This window comes from Colletotrichum lupini, chromosome 2 (genome assembly GCF_023278565.1).
Source record: "Colletotrichum lupini chromosome 2, complete sequence".
NCBI lineage: Eukaryota > Fungi > Ascomycota > Sordariomycetes > Glomerellales > Glomerellaceae > Colletotrichum > Colletotrichum lupini.
The window spans coordinates 4,957,846-4,981,978 of NC_064675.1; the positions used below are offsets into that span (position 1 = coordinate 4,957,846).

At 49.0% G+C, this 24,133-nt stretch overlaps 6 protein-coding genes across 6 annotated transcripts; 3 read left to right on the forward strand and 3 right to left on the reverse strand.

Moving 5' to 3' along the window:
* Window positions 1-1,197: 1,197 nt before the first annotated feature.
* CLUP02_03814 (uncharacterized protein) lies at window positions 1,198-5,462 on the reverse strand (the record flags this gene model as incomplete). Its single annotated transcript, XM_049282831.1, has 20 exons — window positions 1,198-1,312; window positions 1,371-1,493; window positions 1,769-1,975; window positions 2,032-2,089; window positions 2,136-2,203; window positions 2,269-2,333; window positions 2,380-2,539; window positions 2,679-2,921; window positions 2,985-3,054; window positions 3,112-3,163; window positions 3,479-3,584; window positions 3,625-3,821; window positions 3,912-3,957; window positions 4,010-4,084; window positions 4,190-4,380; window positions 4,438-4,660; window positions 4,719-4,809; window positions 4,902-5,071; window positions 5,193-5,248; window positions 5,400-5,462. The coding sequence occupies 20 exons, from the start codon at window positions 5,460-5,462 to the stop codon at window positions 1,198-1,200; spliced, it is 2,379 nt and encodes a 792-aa protein (XP_049139974.1).
* Window positions 5,463-5,573: 111 nt separating this feature from the next.
* Window positions 5,574-6,492, reverse strand: CLUP02_03815 (uncharacterized protein; the record flags this gene model as incomplete). Its single annotated transcript, XM_049282832.1, has 5 exons — window positions 5,574-5,831; window positions 5,898-5,963; window positions 6,018-6,084; window positions 6,155-6,307; window positions 6,416-6,492. 5 exons carry the CDS (start codon window positions 6,490-6,492, stop codon window positions 5,574-5,576), a joined length of 621 nt encoding a protein of 206 aa, XP_049139975.1.
* A 92-nt stretch (window positions 6,493-6,584) lies between these two features.
* On the forward strand, window positions 6,585-7,872 carry CLUP02_03816 (uncharacterized protein; the record flags this gene model as incomplete). Its single annotated transcript, XM_049282833.1, has 5 exons — window positions 6,585-6,683; window positions 6,755-7,293; window positions 7,328-7,442; window positions 7,496-7,589; window positions 7,646-7,872. The coding sequence occupies 5 exons, from the start codon at window positions 6,585-6,587 to the stop codon at window positions 7,870-7,872; spliced, it is 1,074 nt and encodes a 357-aa protein (XP_049139976.1).
* Window positions 7,873-11,820: 3,948 nt separating this feature from the next.
* CLUP02_03817 (uncharacterized protein) lies at window positions 11,821-14,394 on the forward strand (the record flags this gene model as incomplete). The annotated part of the gene is made up of 12 exons (XM_049282834.1): window positions 11,821-11,855; window positions 11,914-12,240; window positions 12,284-12,369; window positions 12,434-12,575; window positions 12,656-12,879; window positions 12,989-13,094; window positions 13,144-13,178; window positions 13,231-13,488; window positions 13,536-13,692; window positions 13,759-13,878; window positions 13,994-14,305; window positions 14,367-14,394. 12 exons carry the CDS (start codon window positions 11,821-11,823, stop codon window positions 14,392-14,394), a joined length of 1,830 nt encoding a protein of 609 aa, XP_049139977.1.
* A 223-nt stretch (window positions 14,395-14,617) lies between these two features.
* Window positions 14,618-17,092, forward strand: CLUP02_03818 (uncharacterized protein; the record flags this gene model as incomplete). The annotated part of the gene is made up of 8 exons (XM_049282835.1): window positions 14,618-14,743; window positions 14,797-14,995; window positions 15,049-15,494; window positions 15,565-15,826; window positions 15,876-16,569; window positions 16,672-16,698; window positions 16,763-16,913; window positions 16,970-17,092. The coding sequence occupies 8 exons, from the start codon at window positions 14,618-14,620 to the stop codon at window positions 17,090-17,092; spliced, it is 2,028 nt and encodes a 675-aa protein (XP_049139978.1).
* Window positions 17,093-22,047: 4,955 nt separating this feature from the next.
* On the reverse strand, window positions 22,048-23,572 carry CLUP02_03819 (helix-loop-helix DNA-binding domain-containing protein; the record flags this gene model as incomplete). Its single annotated transcript, XM_049282836.1, has 3 exons — window positions 22,048-22,535; window positions 22,602-22,883; window positions 22,933-23,572. 3 exons carry the CDS (start codon window positions 23,570-23,572, stop codon window positions 22,048-22,050), a joined length of 1,410 nt encoding a protein of 469 aa, XP_049139979.1.
* Window positions 23,573-24,133: the final 561 nt, after the last annotated feature.

Sequence of the window (24,133 nt, forward strand, 5' to 3'; positions counted from 1 at the left end):
GGGAAACGACGAATCATCCACCTCTTTCGCAGGAGAGCCTAAAAGTAGGGGCCGGGTCGGTGGTGAGCTTCTTCTTCTTCTTCTTCTTCTTCTTCACCTCCTAATACCACCTAGGAGTGCTGGTGTGGGTGTGTACTTTGTAGTCGAGCACCCAACGGCCGAAGCTGTGTTACCGTTGCGTCTTCCTTTCCCACAATCGAGCGAAGGGGTAAGGGGTGAGCTACCTACGAAGAGGAAAGTACGGTAGCCGCTTAAGCTGTTGTGTCACCGCCGATGCCGTGTAACGCCAGACGAGTACGCGGATGCGATTCGACTGCTGTTTACATGGCGCTGGGTGAGAAAATGAGTAGGTAGGAGGACAACAGACCAAGCATTGCACCATTGCGTTACCGTGTCATTGTGATTCTTTGCCCTTGATTACTTGATATCATCCTCGGAAAAACATCGTGCAGGTCTTGTAAGTAAACCAGTCTCAGCAAGGGGTTTTCTCGAGGGACTTGAACCGCATATATGGAATATCTTGATATTGTGACAACCCGCTATTCTCGAACTTGACGGCGTAGCCGTGGCGTAAAATGGCAATTGAGAGAGACATAATCGGTGACACTGCAACAAGAGCGGAATTCGATAGCAGTGGCTCGTCGCAGGAATCTGACAAGATAGTTGCTCACCCGATGATGAACAGTCGTTATCATTTAGATGATCGAAATCACCCCTGATTTCGGTTAAGGGGTGATTTCGGTTCAATCCTATGAGCTTCGTGAAGGCAGCCTCCTTCTATGTTCGCCCATTGGAAGGCATGTTGGTATAGAATAGGCGGTCATGATGCAATCATAACCATGAAGATGACTGGCCCAGTTCGCCTCAATTTGGCTGGAGTCTTGTGTGACGATAAAGAGCCCTTGCGAGCCTCGTAATATTCACTAAACTACAGCCTATGACTATTGTCCTCGACGCGCCCAAGAGAGAAATCATTGGGATGAACACGCCTGATAAGGCCTCACACGACAACTCCCTCTCCCACGAGCATCTCATTGCCCTCGGACGCGAAGTTCCAGACGACCATGGCGGATGCGGCTTTGAAAGGAAACGAACTCCGTTGACATCGGAGATCGCATCAAATTAGGCCGAGAACTCGTAAAGCAAGCTTGGTATGCCCTCACAGCCCCCACCCCAGTCCATAAGCTCCTGAATGATCTATCCGCCAGGCTCCGAGACAGCCTGGTCCGGAGAGTGACGACAAAAGTAGATTAGAACAAAGATGGGCCTGGGATTCGGTGATGATCTTGGCTCTTGTCCCCTTTCTCTTGGTCTGTGAGCTATTGACAGGCTTCCCTGTCGGTTCAGAGGGGGTGTCTTATGTAGCGTACATATCAACGGAGGGCAATGCAGTTGGTCTGCGGTCCTCGTTACCACTTTGTTGGTAAATGACCAAGAGATAACATAACATCAACGGTTGCGGCGTAGCAAATAACGGCGCAGCAAGCAAACACCTATCAATCACATGCCTGAAAATGGTGCTGTGCCCGTAAACCTAAGAGTTCCGACCTGGCTGGCGATTGAGAAGACTGGCGACATCGTCGATGTCGAAATAGAGTTGAACGTAGAAAACGACAGAAAAAAGAGCTAATACAGAAGCGTCAAGTCAATCTGGGAAAGTGAGGTTGACGTAGAATTTGCTGGCGCACAGCTCCCGGATCAAGCAAAGCGTCCGGCAGCGAACCCGGCAACACAGACATTGAGCTAAACTTTGAAATCAAAGCAACACCTTGCCGCCGCAATCTGTTGCTGGGGAATTACGGAAGAAACGTAGACAGCTGGGGACCGGCAGGCAAGAATCGGTTGACGTATCGGATGCGACCACCATGCCCATTCATTCAGGTCGTCCGTGAGGCCCTGAGTAAGGTGACGAAAAAGAGGGAATGGGGGTGGAGATGGCTCCAATTGTGAAGTGAAGTGAGCTGTCAGAACCGGGCTGTATCCGTAATGGCAGGTAAGGTACGGTTATAAGTGGAGAGGCCAGCCGGGGACTTCCAGTGTGAAATGTGCGAATGCCAACGGCCTTCCAGGGACTCTCCAGGGCCATCCCCTGATCCGCACAGCAGCTGGATGAGTGCGTGGCTTGCTGATGTGACTGTTGGCGGCGGTGGTGGTTGTGGGGACGGAATTGGACGCCCGTGATCCCTGTAATGAGGACGAATCACTGCACGGAAGCCAGGGGAATTGTCAAAGAATTTACGAATCACAGCTTCGATTCAAGTCCGAGACCCCATGCCTAGCTTCAAAGGGGCGTAAAGATTGGGGATGCTGTAGGAGTTTGGAGCGATGATATCCTAACAGCCAGTCTGTTAGAGATTCAGTTGGCTGAGGCGTGCGGACCAACCCCGCTTCGTCGTTCCTTGTGTAATCTACTGAGTAGATAGGTATGCTTGCGCCTGGCTCCAAAGTATCGTCCTTGTCTCCGAGGTCCGCCTGGTCCATGGGCCCGCCGTGGTCGCCGTCGAATTTCCAACCTGAGAAGTGTCGAGTCAGGATGTGCCTGAAGTTCTCTGGGAGACCGACTTATAGTCAGCATGTGTCTGCAACGATTTTCACCGAATGTTGTCGCGACAATTCCGAGGGTATTTAGTTTGTCGCGAAGCATTTAGAAGGCAGTCGGGTAAAGGATGCCAAGAGACTCCATCTGGGGCGCATGGTGGGAAGCCGAGGATGAAGCTAGCAAATAGTTGATGTAACCCCTCTTGGTGTGGTACTCCCTGCCAGACCTAGCTGGCAGGCAGGCCTTTACCGACCTATCGACCGTCCCAAGGGAGTGGTATAGTCTTTTTTCTTCACGCCGGCCGCTTCGTGCAGACGGAATAGCGGAAGGTGACCAGAGAGGTCGAAACGTGCATACCTGCTCCACGAGGCGTTCACTCACACTATCTCGTCATTGTGAAGTGCTGGTAAGCACCCGGCAATCCTGCGTGGCCTCTAGCGGTGACGGGGCGTTAGCAACAATCAACGTAGCAATAACCAATGTTTCCCATCGACTGGAACAGACACTTGCGGCGTCTGGGCAATATCATGTTAGGTGTGTCTCGTCGCCTGGAGGATACCGAAACCGGATACGATCGAGACACATCCTTTTGGTGCGGGTCTTGATCAACGCATCGCCGCTTGTCTGTAATGGGGGTTGTCATCCAGAAATCGGGGCGTCAGCAGCACGACTAGTCTTTTACCAAAAAATTGATTTAGCGTTGAGCTCATGCAGCCTACGACCGGCCCTAAGCGGCTGCTTGGCTCAAAATGTAGAGGTCATTGAATCGGGAAAAACAAACGACCCGATCGTTGCGCGCTCTTCGGCGGAGTGATTGCCGTCTCAGAGGAAAAAGCAAGCAAGACAACAGGTGGTCATTGGCTTTATTGCTTTTTCTTGTGATGATGGGCTATAGCAGCGGGGTTTCGTGTTTTCCGCCGAGACGTCGAGTTTTCCCACTAACCACATTGCCTCAGACATGCCTTTGACCTTTGTGGCCATGGGATTGATGGTTGGCTGGCAACTGTACGAGTATCTGGGCGGCGGCCGCAAAGAAGGTGGTGGTCTCGGAGCATGAGCATGCATAGCTGCAGCAGCTGCAGCACTGCAAGACCTTCTCTAGCGTGGTGGAGTCGTGGGTTTGTCCAGGCCGGCAGTTTTGGATCGATAGGATGTGACGATATCTTGCTTTAACACTATCGCTCGAGACGAGCCAGTGCAATATGTGACAAACTAGGCCGAGCGAGCCCTCCAATGTAGGGCGGTAGGTTCCAGGTGAGTCGGCGGGCGATGGGTGTGAGTACTGCTGCAGTGTTCGAGCAGAACGAACCATTGATGGGTCAATGTGGGCGCGTCAAATGGTTGGATCGGCCCCCGGCTGACCACCTCAAACCCGTAAGCAATGCTTTTCCAGCGCCATTTCCAGGAAGGAGTTGGTTCTGCACAGGAGCGTGGACAGCCTGCTGTGTAACAGGACTTGACTAGATGCACATGTATCCAAGAATGGACGGCGTCATCACCTCTTTCTTGAAGAGCACAGCTAGGTATTCAATGCATCCGCAGTGCCTGAGCCGGAAGTGTATGTGGCTTCAGGCGAACAAGACGGGCGGTTACGGATACAGAGCGTCCCAACTTTGCTGTGCTGGAGGTCCTACTCAAGAAGATGCGTACCTAGATGAGTGAGGCGCTAGAGCGTAAGACATGCCGCAGACGAGGGATTGAAATGATGGTGTTGCAGAGAAGTTCGTCATGGACCCGGTGATGGATCTCGACGGGGTGAGAAAGGAGTAGCGCGGGCTAGACAGACGAGGATGATGAGAGGCCGCGCGATGTGATGATGTAGGTAGGAAACATCGGTGGTACTGACGGAATCATGAAGTTGGAATGAGGCGGATCCTGTCTGGAAAGAAAGGTGAGACCTCGGCGGCCAATGAGACGCTGTCTTGTCCATGGCTTGGGTTTGGAACTTGTAGAGCAAAGAGGGGGCGACGGTCGTTGGTGATAGTCGGGACTTGGAAAGGGCGAGAAATATGGAAGAGAAAGCACGCTGGTGGCAGGGCACCTTCCTCCCTGCAGTAGTCTAACCAAGTTTGCGACCTTAAGTAAGCGGGAAAAGACAAGTGCATCTTGGTGCCTTCCAGTCTGGGTTTGCCTCTGAGCTGGAACCAACTACCTTATCTAGTAAGGCAAGTTTTCTGACATTTGGGGCAAGAAGATTCGGGGTAAGAAAATCTGGGAAAAGAGAATCAGGGCATTGAAGGCGGCATGGAACACTTTCTTACCCTCCATTTCTGACCTCGGGGTTGGTCATGCTTAGGGTCTACGGAGTACCGTCCGAGGAAAAAGAGACACGACCTATCTTAGCCTAGAATTGTGCAAGGACCTGGCCGGGGCGGGAGTCTGAATTTTGGGCCGAAAATTGGACACTGGAAATATCGTGGGCCCTTCCGACGTATTCCCGGTCGGCAAAGTTGTGTACATAGAGCACCAGACTTGGTCATAAAACCAGCTTCTAGCAATTTGCCAACCATACCCAGTCTCGTGTATCTGTGCCTAGCAAGCATGCCACAACTGTAGGCAGACGAGGATGATCAGCATGTATAACAAGGGATGTTCATGTTCATGATGTTTTCTTCCATCATGTGGTCATGAGGTATCTAACCGGCTAGCTAACATATTTGACCCATTTGCTATACTGTGCGAGGCCGAGGTGGTCACGCAGGACTCATCCTAATCAATGTGGTCGTCGATGCAGGCAGTGAGGGAGCCGAACTCTCGGCAACAGGCATGACAAAATATCAGACCATGCGTTCCCCCCATAGCCCTCAAAACGGGGCCGAAAGAAAGTAGGGCAGAGTTTTTTTTTTCTTTCTTTCCCAACTCCTGTTTCTCGCCGTCCGAGTCCGTCCGAGTCCGCCAGGTTGTCAAAAGGCGCAGTCGACATTGGACGGACCTAGGGTATAAAAGATAAACCTCGCCGTAACAGTAGGTAGGTTAGAGACGGTCGATGGTCGGTGCCACCGGCGTGACGATCGGGCCGTTCCTAGCACATAGTCTACTTCAAGCCCGTACCGATGCCGAGGACCCCGTCCGAAAACTTCCACAGGCCGGCGGGAGGGAACATTGATTTACCAGTGTTTTCACCAATGCAGCAAGCAAGAACTAGCGGACCATAGGTACATACTTCAGTACCGAGCAGTCTTTCGGGAATGGACGAAAAGAATGAGGAAAGCAAAGGGTCCAAGTCTGCACCCGCGTCAAGCAGGTACCACGGTTCATGCTTATTGTTGGCGTTGGCAAAAGTCCCTCGAACCTCTGAGGAAGCGAGCACGGATACTCAAGCCTATCACCAAGGGTAATGGCTCGCCCAAACATGAACCAAGGGAGGAATGACGCTGATCTCAGGGGAGAAGCTTAAACACACTGCATTGTCGATTACACGAATCTGTATCTGTGCATGCAGCATGTATCGCCCGAATCTGCTAATTGGTTAAGGCACCCTACCAAGACCCGAAGTTATCCCCGACGCCTCAGATAGACGGTGCAGGTAGGCAACAAAATCCGGACTTAACGTCGTTTGTCTGCCGTGCGAGTCCCCCACACTCCCGTCCGCATGCCAGAACGATAGGTAATCACACAGAGAGGAGGAACCATTTTGAAGTTGGAAAGCCGTTGGTCTTGGTCCTGGTCTTGGTTTGCAGTTCTAATCCTGGTTCGGCCTGGGGGCGTACGGCATGCGGCATGCCAGACTGTCCCCTGGGCCTGACATTGCGCTCAGTGCGCCCATGCCTGCTACTGACGGAAGGGAATCGCGTACAGAGCGTGAGAGAGAGAAGGAGGGAGGTGCGGATAGCTTATCCCGGCAAGGTGACAAGGTTCGTACGGACGCTACCCTACCTCGCGGCTTGGTACAGTACGACGGTGCAAGAGCGGGCAGTAGTGGTGGACTGGTCCATGGGTGAGTTGTGGTGCATTCCGAGATACTTTGGACTTTGTATTTGGCTCCGAAACTCCGTGCGGCGCGCCTGTCCTTACCAATAAGTGGAGTGTTTACCTAGGTAGGTAGATGGGCGGCCGCACCCTGTTCCCACCCGGAACGTGCTCCTGCGGTACGTACCTCTCGGTTCACCTGGCATGGAAGTTTGAGGTAGACGTTCCCGTCTGGGTTGGCTGACGGTTCTGTCAATCACCACTCCGTTGCCGCTTTCCCCCCAAAATGCAATGCAATCCATCTAGTCCAATCCAGTCCAGTCTAATTCCGTCCAATCCTCATCCCCGCCATTTTACCCGAACTTCGTGATCGGTCTCCAGCAGTTTTCTTTTCTCGACTCACACTCCCTCCCCTTCGGTCACCCGTCCATTCAGCATCAATCGAAGCTTGCCCACCGACGCCTCTGGCTCCAAACTACGGCCTACGAATATAGTCTACTCCGTACTCCGTACCTACAGTCCATCGCCGGCTCAACCTGCCATCGCCTACGGGTACTGTGCGGGAACATTGCACCCCGACTTTCCGCTGCCCACGTTCCTTTGTCCCACGCACTGCTCCGCGCACTCTGGAAGCCCGGCCCAGGCCCGCTGCTAATCACCCACCTACCAACCACTTTCCCTGTACCTCTTCGTAGAGGGAGCAAACATGCGTTTCTTGGCTTCAACGTTTACTGCATTCCTGCGCCGCCTCCAGCACATACCGATACCTACCTCTTGAACCCTGGAATGGAGCCGTTGAACGATAACCGCGTTCCCTTCCAACCGTCCTTTGTCCTCGTTGCCTTGTCTGTTGCCTCGCTGACGTCGACATCTCTTCAGCCGCGCTGGACGAACAACGGCGATAGCTTCGCAGTTCTTCGCCGTTAGCTGCGTACGGTCGCAACTGTACTGCAACGCTAAGTTGTCAATCTTGGCCATCATAGCCATCCATACAGTATTACTCCGCATGCCTGAATGCCTACCGGATGGAGCTGACAATCTCACAAGCGGACGTACAAACTACAAACACCTCCAGTCAAGGATCAGACGCCTCTGGCATGCGACAAGACGCCAGGGCAGGACGCCAAACAGGTCACCCCCCGTTCGGAACCCATCCCCGACCGCGCCATGCTTGGTTCTGATCCGCTCCCTATGCAGGCTTCATCCCATCTTGCGGCCCCGGCCTTATAGCATGCCCTAACCACCCGTCTGACGACGTCCCATTGAGCACGGCCAGCGGAGGGGCCTTCTTGCTGGCAATCCAGCAACCAGCCATGCTCGACCCTCTTCCATTCTCCCTGCCCGCGGCCTTCTCCTGGCAAGAGCAAACAAACCGTCTGAATGGACATGCACCTTGCCATTCTACCACGGTTAGCGACGAATAAGAAGCATTCCCCGCATGTTCCGATGGGGCACCGAATCCCCATCAAAATTTGTTTGCTTGCCATGCCAACGTACTAACTTCCGCGCCGTACCGCTTCCCGCAGGTGGCCCTGAACTGTCAAAATTTTCGTGAAGCGCCTTCAAGTCAACGCAACGGAGTCATACACCGGCCTCTGCCTCCTAAGGCCCCCGCTCAACCCCGTCTGGAAGCAAGGGCGAACCTAAGCGCTAGAAATGGATGCTACAAACACTACTTACTTTTGAAAGCCACACAAAACGCACCCGCGCTGGCATAGCGAGCTTAGCGGCGAACTCAACATGGCTATTTGGGGGACATTTCCGTTCCTGCGAGACTTCGGAATGCCAAAACGACGATGATGGCTACTACTGGTAGGGAACGGCCGAATCCCTGCCATTGATCTTTGGAGAGAGCTTTGAGCTAAGAGAGCGCTTGGTCAAAACTTATGTTGAATAGACTGGACAGTTATTGTCATGTAGGCACCTCGATCCGTGACCAAGCGGCGATCTTGAATGGCACAGTCCTCCTAACTCACAGATCTCCAGAATGAAGCTTCCCGAAGGCTACTCACAACAACCCGCGAGTCACTCTAGTTGCTTTTTGTCGTCTCGCTAGAGTTAGACAGCACGCCAGCCGTACAATAGTCGAGAGCCCTGATTACTCGAAACAGGCGATGTGGCAGCATGTCATTGTTATATCTCGACGCGTCTAGCATCTTCGGTCTTGAGTCCAACACGACTTGTACCAATGGTTTTCACTCTCTCCCTCATTCGATAACGACCCACCGTTCGATATTTCTTGGGCGAGGATATTCTGCCAGCAGCTCCCGCTATTCTGCCACCAAGTGTGGCTGCGGCAGGCCCTACCTCCGACTACGGAGCCCAGCTGCCCATACCCACCCACTTACCTACCTACCTACCCACTTACCTACCTACCTACCTACCTACCTACTTATAACTACTACTTCGTTAACCTCGCTATCGCTACTGCCGTTAATTAAAGCTATTCTTAACGTTAATATACTATAAAAAGAGAATAATTACGAAGTTAACGATTCTTTTATTTATTAATATACTATTAATTATAATAATTATAGTTACGTAGAGTATAATTACTTATTTTATAACTAGCGCTTTTTTAGCCTATTTAAGGCTAGAGTAGTATTTAACGAGGCTATTTACGAGGCTAGCTTCGTAGTCCGAATTATTTAATATAAGCCTTTTATTAGAGTATTAATTATTATTATTTATTATTATATTTATAACCCGTATTATAATTAAAAGTAATAATGTTTTATAAAGTTAACCTACTTAAATAAGTATTATAAATCCTTAACTTTATTTATAAACTATTATTAATAAATTATTATTAGCTTTTTAAGTAATAATTAGCTCTTTTATCCCGTTATTAGCGACTTTTATAACTATTATAACTACCTATTTAGTAATATTAACGCTTTTATATATTATTATTACGCGCTATTATATAATAAAAAGGACTAAATTATTAATTAATAAAATAAGAGTATTTAACCTATTTAAATCTTTTTAAGTTTATAGTTAAAAAGTAGCGATTATAATAATATTATCGCCCGTAATATACTTAATATATTAGCTACTTATTATTATAACGAATTAGGTAGTAGGACCCTTATTAAGTAGTTATTTAACTAATTACGTAATTTAATAAAGTACTAATACCGTTTCTAACATAATAACGCGGGCTATATTATAAGCTTATTTATTATACTTATTACTACGATTTCCCTATTTTAATAATATCCGGATATTTTATTAATAGATTTTATATATAAAACTAACCGATTTAATATACCGTTATTTAATATTTATAGAATAACTAATAATAATTATGCTTTTTAAATTATAAGTTACTTTTTATTTAGTAAAAAAGAAGCTAACTATAGTTAGGCTATTAACTAGCTATTAATATTACTCCGGGCTTACGAAATTCCCTTTTTATAAATTACGTATATAAATCGTAAAATTACTCTACTTAATACCCTTAATAATAATACCTAATTTAAAATAGTACTATATATATTTTATTATTAGTACGTTAACCTTAATATACTAGCCTAGACCCGGCGTTATTTCGGCCTAGTTATAAGAAACGAGACTAGCGTAATTATATATAACCCTTACTTTTAGTAATTCCTTATAAATTAAAATAATCTCTTTTATAGCTAATTAATAACTATATATTATAACTAATTATTCAAATTTTAAATTACTAAGTACCTTATAGTAGTAGTTAATTACGTTATTAATACTTAGCTTAAGCTATAGTATAAAAAACTCGTATTTATTTAAGTTAACTAAATTAAGTATTTCGGTTACTTAACTATATTAATTATTAAATCCTTATATATAAGTATTAAAATATAAGTTTATTATTATATAAGTAACTTTAAAGCCGTATTTAATAAATTAGTTATTTTTTAAATAAGTTAAGTAATTATAATTAGTACTTACTAAACCCGTTACTAAGCTAAGGTATTAAGTATTATTATAGGATTATTTTTAAAAAAAAGTGCGTTTATATATATATTATAATACCCTTAAGCGACTTTTATAAAAACTTAGTATACTAAGTAAATAACTAAATTTAGGTTTATTAAAAAAGCCATTAAAAAAGTGCGTATACTACTTAATTCGAACTACTTATAGGCTATTTTATTATTATGTCCTTTAGTAATATATTAAGGATAGTACTTTAATATTATTAAAAAAGATCTATTTATATTAGTTTTAGTAATACTTAGAGCTTATTATTAATAATAGTACTTCTATTCCCCTATTCGATCCTTTATAAGTCCGAAGTAAGGGTTATTTATAGGGCTTTATAATAAGTATTATAATAATTATAATAAGTAAGTTAAAAAAGCTAGCTATTAATTAAAATACCTCTTTTAAATAAGAGCCCTTTGCGTTCGAATATAAAAAAGCTACTAAATACGTAAAAATAATACTTATATTAGCGCTATTATTATTAATAATACCTCTAGCGCTAAGTAAAGCTACTTCTACTTAACGAGGCCTCGAGATTATATATAATTTTAATACGTACGAGCTTAGTATAAAAATATAATAGAGGTACTAGCGGGCTATTATTAATAAGGTAATTAACGTAATTAATAATAATATAATTAATTTTATAAGGGCTCCTTAGCTATTAATACTTATAAAGTTATAGTCCTAATTAATTAATAATTTTATATAGTTAGATATATTATAAGATCTAGCTAATAGGGATTACGTTTATAATATTAATTTTATAATAAAAAGCGAGATAAATAAACTTATTAATAAGTACGAGGCTAAAGTAGAGTACGAGGCTAAAATAAAAAAAGTTATTAAATTACGGGCTATAGGCTATATAGAGTAATTAATAGTTAATTAAGTAGTTAATTAAGTAGTTAATTAAGTAGTTAATTAAGTAATTAATTAGGCTACTTCGTTAATTACGTCGAATTAGGCTAATTCGTTAATTACTATACTTTTTACTAAAATAATTTAATTAATTATAAGTTAATTAACGGCCTCTAATTAGTCTAATTTATTTAAATACTAATTATAGAGAGCCTAGCTTATATATATACCCGAGACCGGCGGTCGTATAGCGGCCGCAGCTACACTTAGTGGCAGAATAGCGGGAGCTGCTAGCAGAATATCCTCGCCCTATTTCTTACTAGCAGTCCTAGCTTTCCGAACCGAAAAGCCTGAATGGACATTCATTATTCCCTGCTTGGGTTGCAGTCTCCATGCCATCAGTTACCTGATAATTCTAATACTTAATAAAGCTTTTCAAAAGTAATTAGGGTGCTCCAGGAAGTCTTTCAAGGTTTATTTAGCGTGCAACAACATTACGAGAGGAAAAGAAAGCCCTGAGACGAACAGCGCGGGCTCGAATGATGCAATGGCCGTCCAGAGATGCAGCCAATGCCATGTAATCAATGGAGACCCGTATAACTAGCAAGGCTTTTGCCGACCGATGCGCCGTTCAGCCCGGCCCACCGCTGTCTCACTTCGACCCCTGCTCTTCGACATGGGCTGTCTCCCACACCTTCATGCACTCACACAAATTATGATTTTTTGTCTGGCCTTACCTCTCGCAACAGCCGGCTACTCAGTTCAACTGAGAATGGACAGAGCGGTAAACGCCTCGACGAATTTGGCACCGGCTCGCGAATCTCGCACCAAACAGGTGTTCGAGTTGCTAAACGTTGCCACAGGATGGAATCTGTCCATCGCCTTGTGGTCCCCGTGGCCAATCTGCCCTCATCTGTTGCAAACTCAGACCTTGAGAGGCCAACCTCGTCGACTTATTTGAGGTGAGTGGAAACCAGAGAAATGAAGAGACATCTGCAAATCCAGATACTCCGGGCTCTGGCCGATCAGAGCCTTCAACTTGCGGGCCATTGCAGCAGTTTTGCTCAGTCTGCAGACGGTTGGCAGCGGGGGTGCCTGGGGAGGATGACCAGGGCTACGAGGATCGCCCTCCGCAACTCTCGCATTCAGTGACAGCACATGGTGGGTTTCTGGCCGGGAGGACTACGACTAGGGTCTCCGTTCGACCACATCTGGCTGTGTTTGGTCTGGTACAGGCCTTGTATGCACGAAGATGCGTACCGCCCATGTCTGGTATAGTACATGCTCTACTTGGTCTGTTCACAGTAGTGCAAACACCATGGATGAGCTGGGGGGGTTGCCTCGGGAGGGGTGGGTGTGAACTGTGGTCTCCTGCAGACCACCTGTTGGGATGTCGAGCTGCGGCATTGGATGGGATGGTGGTGTATCCGTACGGGAACTCTTGACTCTCGAGCACACTCTTCCTCCTGGCTGGCACCTGCCACACCTTATCAGGCTGCGGACCAGGGAGGGAAGAAAGTGGAGGTTCAACCTAGTCCTACTCTCTCCCCTTGCACAGCTTCACAAGTATCCGTACGGATACCCTGACCACATTCCACCACGTCCACATCTAAAGGCTTACCTGAGAAAGCCTTTTTATTCTATCCCGCCCCCCTTCTTTACTCCACTGTCGTCAGTCCCGCGCCGGAAAGACTTGCTGTTCTGCTTCAGGCGTGTATGCTCATCCGTTTTTCTTTGCCTTTTCATATGGCACTCAGACGGACACGTCCTCTCCATATTACTGCGGCTCACCAGTCCCTGGTTCTTTCAACTTGCAGTCCAGCCAAGAGCTGAAGGAGGGTAGAAGCTCACGCTGACTAGACCAGGGTACCTCCTGGTCTGACTTCCTACTTTTCTGCTCGTTCATGTTTCCACAACTGCGGATGCCGGTCTCGCTGCCCCTCGACCTCAAGTTGTCTGCGCGGCCTCTCTGCTCAAACCCCCCCTCGCTTGCGGGACACTGCTTCTCGCCCGCACTCCTCAGCTGGCTGTCACATACCACGGCAACAATCGAGATACACTAAAAAGCCCTAACTCAGATCATTACGAGAGGTACGGGACCCGTCGACAAGCTCGACTCGCCTCCGCCTTGCAGGTCCATCCTTCCTCCAAGATCCACCTCAGCCCGCGAGCCTCGAACTCATCTAGGGCCTTCACCCTCCACTGCTCCAGTTCGTGGTCATTGGCTCTTTCCTTCTCATCTGATTCTCTTCCGAAGACAGCCGTATCCATTTTCCTCGTGTCGGCCTTGGAAGCATCGCAAACGCGTTCTTGTTGGCTGCTTTACTCTCTCCCCCCTTCCTACTTCCCAGCATCACCTTTTTCTTGGTCTACAGTCCATTCTACACATCACCCTTCCCTCCCCGAGACATTGTGTGGAGAGTTGCGCTCTAAGACAAAACCGCGAACCAGTGGAGAGGCTCTCCCCCCGATGTCTCAAGCCGTCTTGAAAACAAAGAGGACTTTGAGGTCCGCCCTGGCGCCCAGTCTCGCGAACTGATAGATTTGTTTGAACCACCCGGTCCCGCTCTCTCCGCCGACCTTTTCCCCCCCAAAACCCCGTAACGCCCCTGACGGATCACAAACCCCCTGCTTTGTCGTATCTTTCACTTGGAACGTCAATTTCGTCTCTTTAGCCACGAAACAGCGTCTAGCAATTTCACTGCACCAAGCAAGATCCACGCTCGGAAGCTATTTGTCTAGCCAACACTTACGATCCGACGCAGCATCCCGCTCCTATTCTGTTGGTCTGCTCTGGATCCCAATCTGGCTGGTATTCTTCGGCCGGACTTTGGAATATCTACTGAGCCACCCGCTAAACAAACGTCGGGGCGAGTCTGGCTCTTTACTCCGTCTACCCTCGCGCAGTCATTTCGACATATCACAGCCAACCTCCAACAACATCCCGTGGCCATCAGGCTTGAATATCCCCCAAAACAGTACAATCTTGCCTTGTGCTAGGCTTGATCACGCCGGGATCACATTGAGGTCTGACTTTTGTGGTCCTTTCCTACACACCTACTTCTGTTCCACAACAATCATCTCTCAGAAGTCCCACCCTCTACCACATATTGTAGGATATTCGAATGCAGATATCAGCACCTCAATGTTGTCTAACCATTGTGTAGTTACACATCGTATTCGTCCCATCACCTTCTGTATTTGGTTGGCAGCGTTACACACCAAAATCGCTTACGATAGCCTCTTAAAACTCATACGACGACTCGGTTCTCCTGCCTTAACAAGTGGACGCACTCTTCTTCCTGTCGGTTTGCTCTCTGATCTAATTGTGCCGTGGCCATGGTCCGCGACTACAATCGGGAGCCTTACCCTCGGCAATGGCCCCCTGAACGATTTCCAATTGACCATCCACCTCCCGAGGATGGTAGATACCACGAAGCTCGCGACGCTCGCAGACCTCCGATGGTGAGTAGGCGCAACGCTATCGACGTCTGGCGTAGATCACTTACAGTCAGTAGGATATCGAGAAGGCCCTCCGTGATCACTGCAACATTCCAGCCAAGAGATTCTTCATGGTAGCCGTGTTGGATGATGGCTCTACACAGATGTTCATGAATACGCCGGAGAGACAACCCAACGCTTACAGCAAATTCTTCAACTTGAAGAACTTCGTTCGTCATGTGAATAACGTCAACCACGGGAGTGGTGTGCGTCCTGGTGGGTTATCCAAACTGTGCCGTACTATATGGTTACTAACCCCCACAACGCAGTTGCCACCCCTGTTCATGATGATTCCGAATTCAGCCTTGATGGTGATGGCTATCAACAAGCATTTGGTGGCAGCTATGGTCATCGACACGATCGTCGTCGACTTGGCGGCGATATCTATGACGAGGATGGAAGCTACAAGACGCGCAAGAGGCACAGAGCAGGTATGGGCGGCGGCTACCGGAGACCTACCAACGACGATGACGACGTTGCGATTGTGGTTGCATCGAGCTCCAAGAAGACATTGAAAGTGGGCGACGAGAAGGACTTGTGGAATCTCTACGAGCAACGATTCAAAAACTGCCAGCAGACAGCCTGCAAGCTCATCGCCAAGGCTTGGGTCAAGGTGGTTGAGCCTAAGAAGCAGACGAATCACCCCTATACTGGCCAAGACGAAAAGGCCCCCGACTGGTGGCCCAAGCCATGGGGACCTACGAAAGAAGAGAAGGTCAGACATAAGGAGCCTGATCATCTCTATAAGCGAGGTAATATCTCCTTTTAGCAAGCACCTTTTCTAGATGCACCTACTAACGATTAGGACAGAGCGAGTCCACCTTCTGTGTCACATACTTCGAATGATCGTGGAACCACCTGAGAAGCAACACCCGGCCATCCGCAAAATGAACTTGAGCATTTTAAAGCTCGAAGAAGCGACGACTGAAGCAATGTCGGCTTTCTTTGCGGATAAAGAGAACAAAACAAATGCCAAGAAGAAGCCGTATCTAGATGAGATTTTCAAGGTTGCCAAGATGGAGGAGAGGTACAAGAACGGTGAAGTTGGTAAGCGCAAACTTTGTCACACCGACAGACTCGCTGCTAACAGTTCTAGACGGGGATGCTCAGGTTTTCGTCATGTCGGAGGACAAATTTTCAGAGAATTATCCCTCGGACAATGAAGACAATGGCTTTGTCAAGGAAGAGGACGAACATCCCTCAATCACATCTAGCGTATCGCCATCGAAGACGGGACCACAGCACGATCTCTTGCATAACTCGACCAGCGATCATAGCCCAACAGGGCCGTTGCACGGAGGCCCTTACATGAGCGACATGCCGATGCGCGGCCAACAGCAATACTCGACACAGATGCTTTCCTCAAACATGCATCCCGAGCACCATTTTGTGGAAACCAACAACATCCACCAGTCTGGCATGCCACTTCAAGACCTTGTACCGACGACACACGATCCGCACCGTCGCACGTCCCTGTACACTTCACCTACGGAGTACTCAACTACCAACAATGCCGGGATCTATTCACAGCCATGGCAAGGGAGCTCAGCAGCACCTGGTGGCGCTTCCGTCTACTCGTTCACACCGCAGCAACCCGGAACCGGACAAGGACACTTTGCGAACCCTAGTGTGCCACTCAACCAAAACCAGTACATTCCCACACCGTACGACAACATCTCGCGGAGCGGCTTTGATCAGGTTTTCCGGCCTGTAAGCGCCAGTCAAACGCCGGTGCAGAACTCTCAGGGGTTCCCAAATTACCTGCCTACCGACACACGCGGATTACCTGGGTCGGGCGGGAAAGCGGAAGCACTCGCAAGAGGACAAATGCATTGATTTGAGACGAAGTGAACCTGGGACAGATGGTTTGGCCAGCGCGAGGCATCATGAAGTCTTCCGCATATCAAGAGGGGCTGGAAGTAACAGCACAGCTCAGGACTAAAGCCCATTGCGGCAACACTTTAACGGCCTACACGATCTTAGGGTGACTTGGGCACGTTCTCTCGACTTGACGACCACCGGAATTTCCGAAGCAAATCAACAAAATATTAGGCGCGACCAACACAGCAACCACAACCTCAAGGCTACAGGACTAGGTACATCGGAACATCAGAACGGGAAACCAAATGACGGCGTGAAAGGTGCTTTCCAGGATTTTAATGGGCACGGCCATTGTTTTCACTTTCCTAGGGAGCGGCAATTCTACTTTCGTATCATCATCTGCGGGTCAAGAAGCAATCACTTGACAACGGAAGCATACCGGAGCGCAACAACCAGCGACAGCAGTCTTCAGACCACATGAGCAGAATATGAAGCAAGGTGGGGTGGCGGGAACATTTGTCATTTCGAAGACGATGACGACGACGACGACGGGTCGAGGTCGCGTCTAATAGAGCGATGAAGCGTGTCGATTTGCTGGAGTTTTTGTTTCTGATTTAAAACGAGGTCGACGCTTGGGTTTTCACACAATATTCCCGGCGGCTATCCGATACTCGTGTCACGGCATTCACGCTGTCATGAGAGAAAGACACGTTTCCTTTTGTCCAAATTTTTTGGCAGTGTCTTTTTGCTTCTACTTCATCTTCGTATTAACCCCGAGCATCAGCATATACGGATTGGTTCACTCGGAGGAGAGGATACCTCTACGACAAGGACGACTGGTTTTCTTTTGTTACTTTTTTCTTCCTCTACTCTTGTGATGTTGCTGGCTTAGGCCGTTTGTTGTTTTTGCTTTTTGTTTTTGTTTTTTTCGAATTTCATGCCAGACGAGGCGCTTGGAAGAAGAGATGGGGAGTGTTCTTGAAAATCGTGGAAACGGCTGCAACGGGTGCCAGGGGGACGGAGAAAAGGGTGTCAGAAAAGAAAATGCTATCAATGGCTTGAACAGCGGGAGAGAAAGTAAGATTTTTACATGATGTGATGACGGGAGTTTGTTTTCACGCGTTGTGTTCTTTTTTGGGGAGGTATGACTGGGAAGAGGGAGACGAGCAAGAGTTGTCTGAACGACCTCGAGAGTTTGATTACCTTTCTTTTGGCTTTCTGGCTTGGACATTATGGTCCAACTATAGATAGTCAGTAATGGAACGGCAGTTTGCCCGAGAGCTTCCCCCCCCTTTAACTCCTCACGCAAGAGTGATGAGTGACAAGATGTCGTTGAGATTAGGTAGGTTGAGTACCTGAACGTCTCTCCATAAACGTCTTCCCGTTTCCTTTGTTCTCTCTTAGTGCCGGCTGGGGTTGTCTTGGCTTGTGTCAGCCTCATGGAACTTCCAACGTCAATGAGGCTCTGCTCTGGCCCGTGGAACCATTCCAAGGGGGTTTAGTGCGTGATGTCTTAGTGTGATTTTGGGCTGGAATGCTTTCCTCACTTCTCAGGAGATGAAGCGTTTGTACGGAGTACGCCGTCAGAACCTAAAATTGCGAAGGCAGAACGAAGATCGCAAGAGCTTGGGTAGGTACTTATCCTGGTGCCTGTCAAGCGACGACTATGGATGCAGGGGAAATTTGTTGGTTTGGGGCTGTCAATCTGGTCGTCACCACCCACCACTAGTCAAGGAAGGCTCCCAATCGGCAGCTTTCCACGTCGTGGCTAGCCTCGTCGTATGTCGTTTGATCACAATTGCTGAGATAGGGGATATTACAGATGTCTTCCACACTGTGTGTGTGGGAGAGAGATGTTGTTTCCAGGGGTCCAGTCTAGTATATTGGCGTGGTGGCAGGGGGGGATGAGAAGGAGCTGTCACTGTGACGGAGGGAGTGTCAAACGGTGGGGTGTCCCGGACGGGACGGGACGGGATGGAATGAAGGAGGCATAAAAGGGCCTGGGGGGTCGGAATGGAGGAGGATTGACAACGGGCTTGCAGTTTTCTTGACAGCTACGGAGCAAATCTGACAGACAACGGACGCTAAGGTGAGGGCGCAACTTGACAAATTGACGAATTATTCACTAGACAGGGAATACCGTAGCGCTGCGTACTCTACTTTTCCTCAGATCCCGGTAATTTGGATCCAGTTTTTCGACGTGTCAAATGTGATTTGAAGCTTCTTTCTGGTGTGGTAGGGAATGAGAAACGAAGGGGGGGGGAGTGAGCTTGAGCCTTTTGAGGGCCGTCGCGAACTTTACGGTGTGCTGTGAGGTTTCGCGAGATGATGGAAAAGAAAAAAGTGGCACCCCGGTCACCGGTGCCCCGCTGACCGGTCAAGAAGTGGGGTCGCCGGGCGGCCAGTCATCGGCCTTTGCGCACCACACCTCGAGAGCCTTCTTCCAAGGGTCAATGGTTGTTGGCCGGTTTTTGGTCTTCGCTTTTATCTTCTGTATTCTCTTGCTCACCACTTCAAGCCTCGCTACACGCCCCTCCATCCCATATCGTTCAATTCTGTTTGATTTCTCTTTCTCCCTTTTGCACACCACCCCCTGTGATTCCTGACAGATGACCTGTATTATGCTTTCTGTCCGTTTTTCTTTCTTTTTCTTTTGTTCTTCATCCCCCCCCCATCCTAGCTCCGGGGGTTTCTGCTGGTTTTGATTTGAGAAGCATAGTCAGAGGATGGGAGGCTACTGGCCCGGCCCGAGGATTTTGACTTCCCGCTGCAGAGTAAATCATTTCGGAACCCTTTTTAATATTTCCATCCGTACTTCGTGCAGATACCTCGTGGCCAAGAAGAATGTGCCCCCCACCCCCCCCCCCCCCCCCTTTTTCCCGTCTTTGCGCCTGTCTTCTTCCTCCTTCTCTCCACACTGGCACACACACGCCTGCTTAGTCTAACGTCTGAGAAATTTGGCAGAGGTTACGACAGGGCCGAGGGAGCTAGAACCAAGTATGTTCCTGGAGGGAGGGTTGAGTCAAGGCATGGGTACTCACCATCACTTACCTCACAACTACACCCATGCAAACGTTGCGAATGTGCTCATAGACCTTTAATTAAACGTCGGCGTTTGACATGCAGAACGACTGCAGACTATGGTCAAGAAAAGCAGTTTGTTTACAAATAGAAGCACCTCCTCGTCTGATTTTGAGTTTCATTGCGCATCCGCGAAAGTATGGCGCGCCGAAATAAACGGCATCCATGGATCTGCACAGCAAAGGCGAGCACTGCTAACCAACGAAACCAATTTCTAGGTTCTGGGTCAAGGCGAGAGTTACTCCAAAGAGCCCTGTACGGAGCACAGATTTTCTATTTCCATCTCAGCAAGACATCTTCACCGGGGAATGTCTCGGCGCAAATCGCTGTTCATCATGGGTAAATAGTGTGGGCAGCTGTTCTCTCTCCACCGGCATGGTCTCGACGTTGACTGCCCAGTCGGAGCGATATCTCAAGGCAGGCAGGAAATATGGCGTGTTCAATCTGCACAAGAGACAAGGGGCCCGGAAACTCGTTCATCATCCGCGCTTCAGTTTCACCGAGTTGAAAGCCAATTCCCCATGCGAGGCTCGTCAGCACTTTCGCTGCCATCGCAGCCACTACCTCTGAGGCGAAGAGATATATCCCCGAAGCGGTCGTGCTCGCTCTGCCCCCACCCCTCCTCTCCTCTGTCCCGCGTCTTACCTTGCTTGAGCAAACCGCATTCTCACAGCATACCGCGTGGAAGTTGTGACACTGGCTGGATCCCGCCAACCTCGACCATACAAACCCTTGAACCCAGGTCCGGACCTCGATCCGGCAGCCGGACGGCAGCGGGCGCCAAATCTCTCCTCCCCTCTCTCCCCTCTCCGCTACGGCCGGGAAGGACGTGCTGTTGCATCATGCGCGATGCACGCCCCCAATCCGCGGGAACTTTTCTCTCTTCCCCTTTCTTCCTCCCCGCTCCTCCCCGGGACCGAATTCGTTGTTTTCGTCGGGAGTATGAGCCCTCCGGACTGCCCGTCTACGAGTCAGATAGCGGGACGTGGGAGGATACCGAAAAAGGCCTCAGCTGCATATACTGCATATAACAAGAGGACAACTTTACATGCAGGACGTGGCATTCGATGACCGATTACATGCGTTCTTCTTACGGCCGGAGCAGGGACAGTTGCCGAAGTACTGAACCGTTTGAGGCTTCGTCAACGTGCAAGCGGTGATAGTTGGAAGCCGAGGACCCCTAGTCAGAAGAAAGTGGTGTCAATATAGGCTTCTCATCTTCTAATCGTAGCTATCATAAGACAGAGAGAGCCTTTTCCTTGAAGAAGGACAGCTCGTGCTCGCCATGTATGCGCAACGGGTAGGACTAGGAGTTGGACCGCACGTTACGTCTTGGGCAAACGTCTAATCAGACCGGAGCGCTCCGGAAAGCCAATACGAGGGTTTAGAATACAACATTCTCCTGCGCTTCTGCGGATAAGCGTGAGCGATGCAGATGTATGTACCAGCCTGGAATGTGAGGAAAGTGCGGCATGCGAGTTCTCACTCAAGCTGGACACTTCTCTTATCCAACCCTTGTTGATGGCCTGCTCGGCTTTGTGCGGCAGATGCGTTGGCTGTGCTCGTCTCTGTCCATTGACTTGATGGGCTAGCCTTGCCTTGCTAGTAGGGTTGCAGTTCTAGTCCCATCTCACTGACTTGTTCAGCTATTCGTCAGGGGAATATTTGGTGGCAAACCCAAGCCTGATACTGATTGAACGAGCTCTTTATTTAGTCAATGTCGAAGCAGGCTGAATCGTACCCCTCGCTGCAAACCAGTCTACGGGCTGTTGATCTTGCCGCGCCGCGTCGAGTCTTCTCTGGCCCGGATTCTGAGGCTTAGAGGGAAGAGAATACATACCCTGGTGTTGTAACAAAGACACAGTCAACTCATGGACAGCTTCTTTGCTCGGAGCGCATTCTGAAAAGTCAAGCAAGTCATCTGTCGCCGTTTCTTACCACTTAGCCAATCTGAAAAGTTTTGAAGGTTTCTTGTGCAAACTTTACGCACTAGTAAGATTCTTCCAAACGACTGGGAGTATCTTAATCGACATTGGAAGTCGGTCTATGGCGATTCCTCGACGTACTTGTCTCAATGTTTTAGCCAAGTTATTAGACGCCACAGAGGAGACGGAACTTGGATTTTTGCACGTGGAAAGAGCCGGTGTCTTATTAATGCCCTAAAGCTGAAAAGCTCGGTGGTCCATGCAACGCCTCTGTTATAAACACTCAAATCCTACAAACCCAACACAAGGTTTTGTTCAGCACTGTGGTCAAACCATATACGTATGAGAAAACATGACAGTTAGAGAGCAAGGTTGATTATGATATAGCCTATCTACTGCGGCTACCGTGCTTTATAATCTGAGGAAACAACAAAAAGCAGCTTACTGCTGGCTGGGGGTATAAGGTGAAAAGTAAAAAGAAGGGTCGGAGTCCAGGTTCTCGATCTGACAGACGCCCTGTGGGATCGAAGCAGCGAACCCAGAAGATTGAGGCGAATGGAATCTTCTGGGAGGAATCGGAGGAGCAATCGCGCTAGGAGGAGTCGTATGAGGAGAGATCACCCGAGGCGCAATCGAACGTGGCTGGCGAAGGGGGTCGAAAGAGGCGGAAGCTTGGCGCTGGGGGACGTCAAGCTGATGGATAGCACAATCGATTGAGGGGATGGGTGAATGGTACTGAGGAGTGTCAAGCTGATGGTGAGGCGGTTCATGTTCATCGCTGACCTCATCGACGAAGAGGGCGGAGGGTCCGTACAGAAGGGCACCATGCTGGTCCTGCTGACTCTCACGCTGGAGGTTCGCCAGATCGATGTGAGCCTGCTGAGGAGATGACGCCACCTCCACGTTGGCCGCAGTGTGAGGGGTCTGATCTTGAGCTGAGACCTTCTAGGTCGTGCTCATCGGTTCCTCCTTGTTCGCCTGGGGGTATGAAAGACCCGCATTCTGAGCAACTCGTTTCCAAGTCTCTAGTTCCTTGTAGAGACGTTCGCACTCTTGCTTCAGCTTATCGTTGGAGGCACTGAGCTCTGCTATAGCTTGCTCCGTAAGCAGCTTCTCAAGAGTCCACTTCTCGATGTTTTGCGTCTCATTCTCCTTGAGTTGATTGATGAATGTGACGGCACGCTGAAGGATGGAGCCTTTGTTCTTCTCGCAATTGGGCACAATCTTGGCCAACTCATTGATGCCTTCATTGATTGTTTCACGGCGACGGCGCTCGACTATGTTTAGGTTAGCGTCTACATCGGGATCTTCTTTGATATTGCTCACCCTCTTTGTGGTTGTCCTTGCGCATCTTATGCCATTCCTCTGAACCGACGTCCGGTTTCTTAGCGGGAGTGCCGGCTGATCCAGACGAATAACGGTGCTGAGGTGGGGGAGGTTGCTGATGCTGGTGAGGTTGGTGGGATTGCTGAGGTTGCACAGACTGAAGGCCATTCGTGGGCTGAGGGACAGGGGGAAGACCTGGGAGCCCGTCCGGCGGGCTCAGGTCAGCATGGCCGAAACCATGGTCTTGACCGTGGGTCGGATCGTTGTTCGACTGTGCAGCAAACTGCTCCTCGGTGGTAGGAGGAACATGAAGGGTGGGATACATGGATCCAAGGGCGGCAGCAGCGGTGCTGGAAGCATTGGCCGGATCAGCTGCCTCGGAATGCTCAGCAGCGGCAGCTTGTTGCAGAGCGCTGAAATCCGCGGCGGAGACACCGTTCTGGGCAGCGGCATGGGCAGCCTCGACAGCATTCTCAATGAAAGCTGCAGTGTCCACATCTGAAAGTCCTTCAGCACTGGAACGCTTTCGGCTAGGACTCATCGAATCAGACAAGTCGTCGTCGCGCTTTCGCTTCTGGCCGGGAGATGGGGAGCGGGCCAACTCCGATAAGTCAGGATGCTCACTCATGACGTCGGCCATTGTTGCTGTGGTTGAGAGTTGTTGGGGGAGACCGTGGGTTCAAATGTGAGAATGAGAGAGGATTAATAGGCGGAGCCGCGGACAGTAGACACGATCCTTTCGTCGACTCAAGCTGGATTCAGTTGAATGAAGCGGGGACTAAGTAAGATTGGTTAGCATCAATAATTCCGGAATCGCATGTGGTAAGACCATGAAGTAGCAAACACGAAAGGTCACGTCAAGACAAGTGAGTGAGTATCAAATGCTCCGTAAGCCGTGACGGATCGCAAAGCTGAATTTGATCGAAGCTGAGTGGTGCCCTCAAGCAGCGACCGCTTCTCATGAGCAAACACTGGAGCGCTTGCTCTTCAATGCCGTGGAAGATTGGTAGCAGGAAAAGCTTGACATTGACGAGACCACAGCTGACGGCTCAACATGAGCGCTGAGATTGTCGTGGTATAGGATATGTGTCAATCGGCATACGCCACGCTCATCAGAAGGAGATGACACTTGGTTGTATGGATTGACAGGCCGTGTCTGCTGGAAAAAGAATCGTCCTGGACAACTAGAGGATGTATTGAC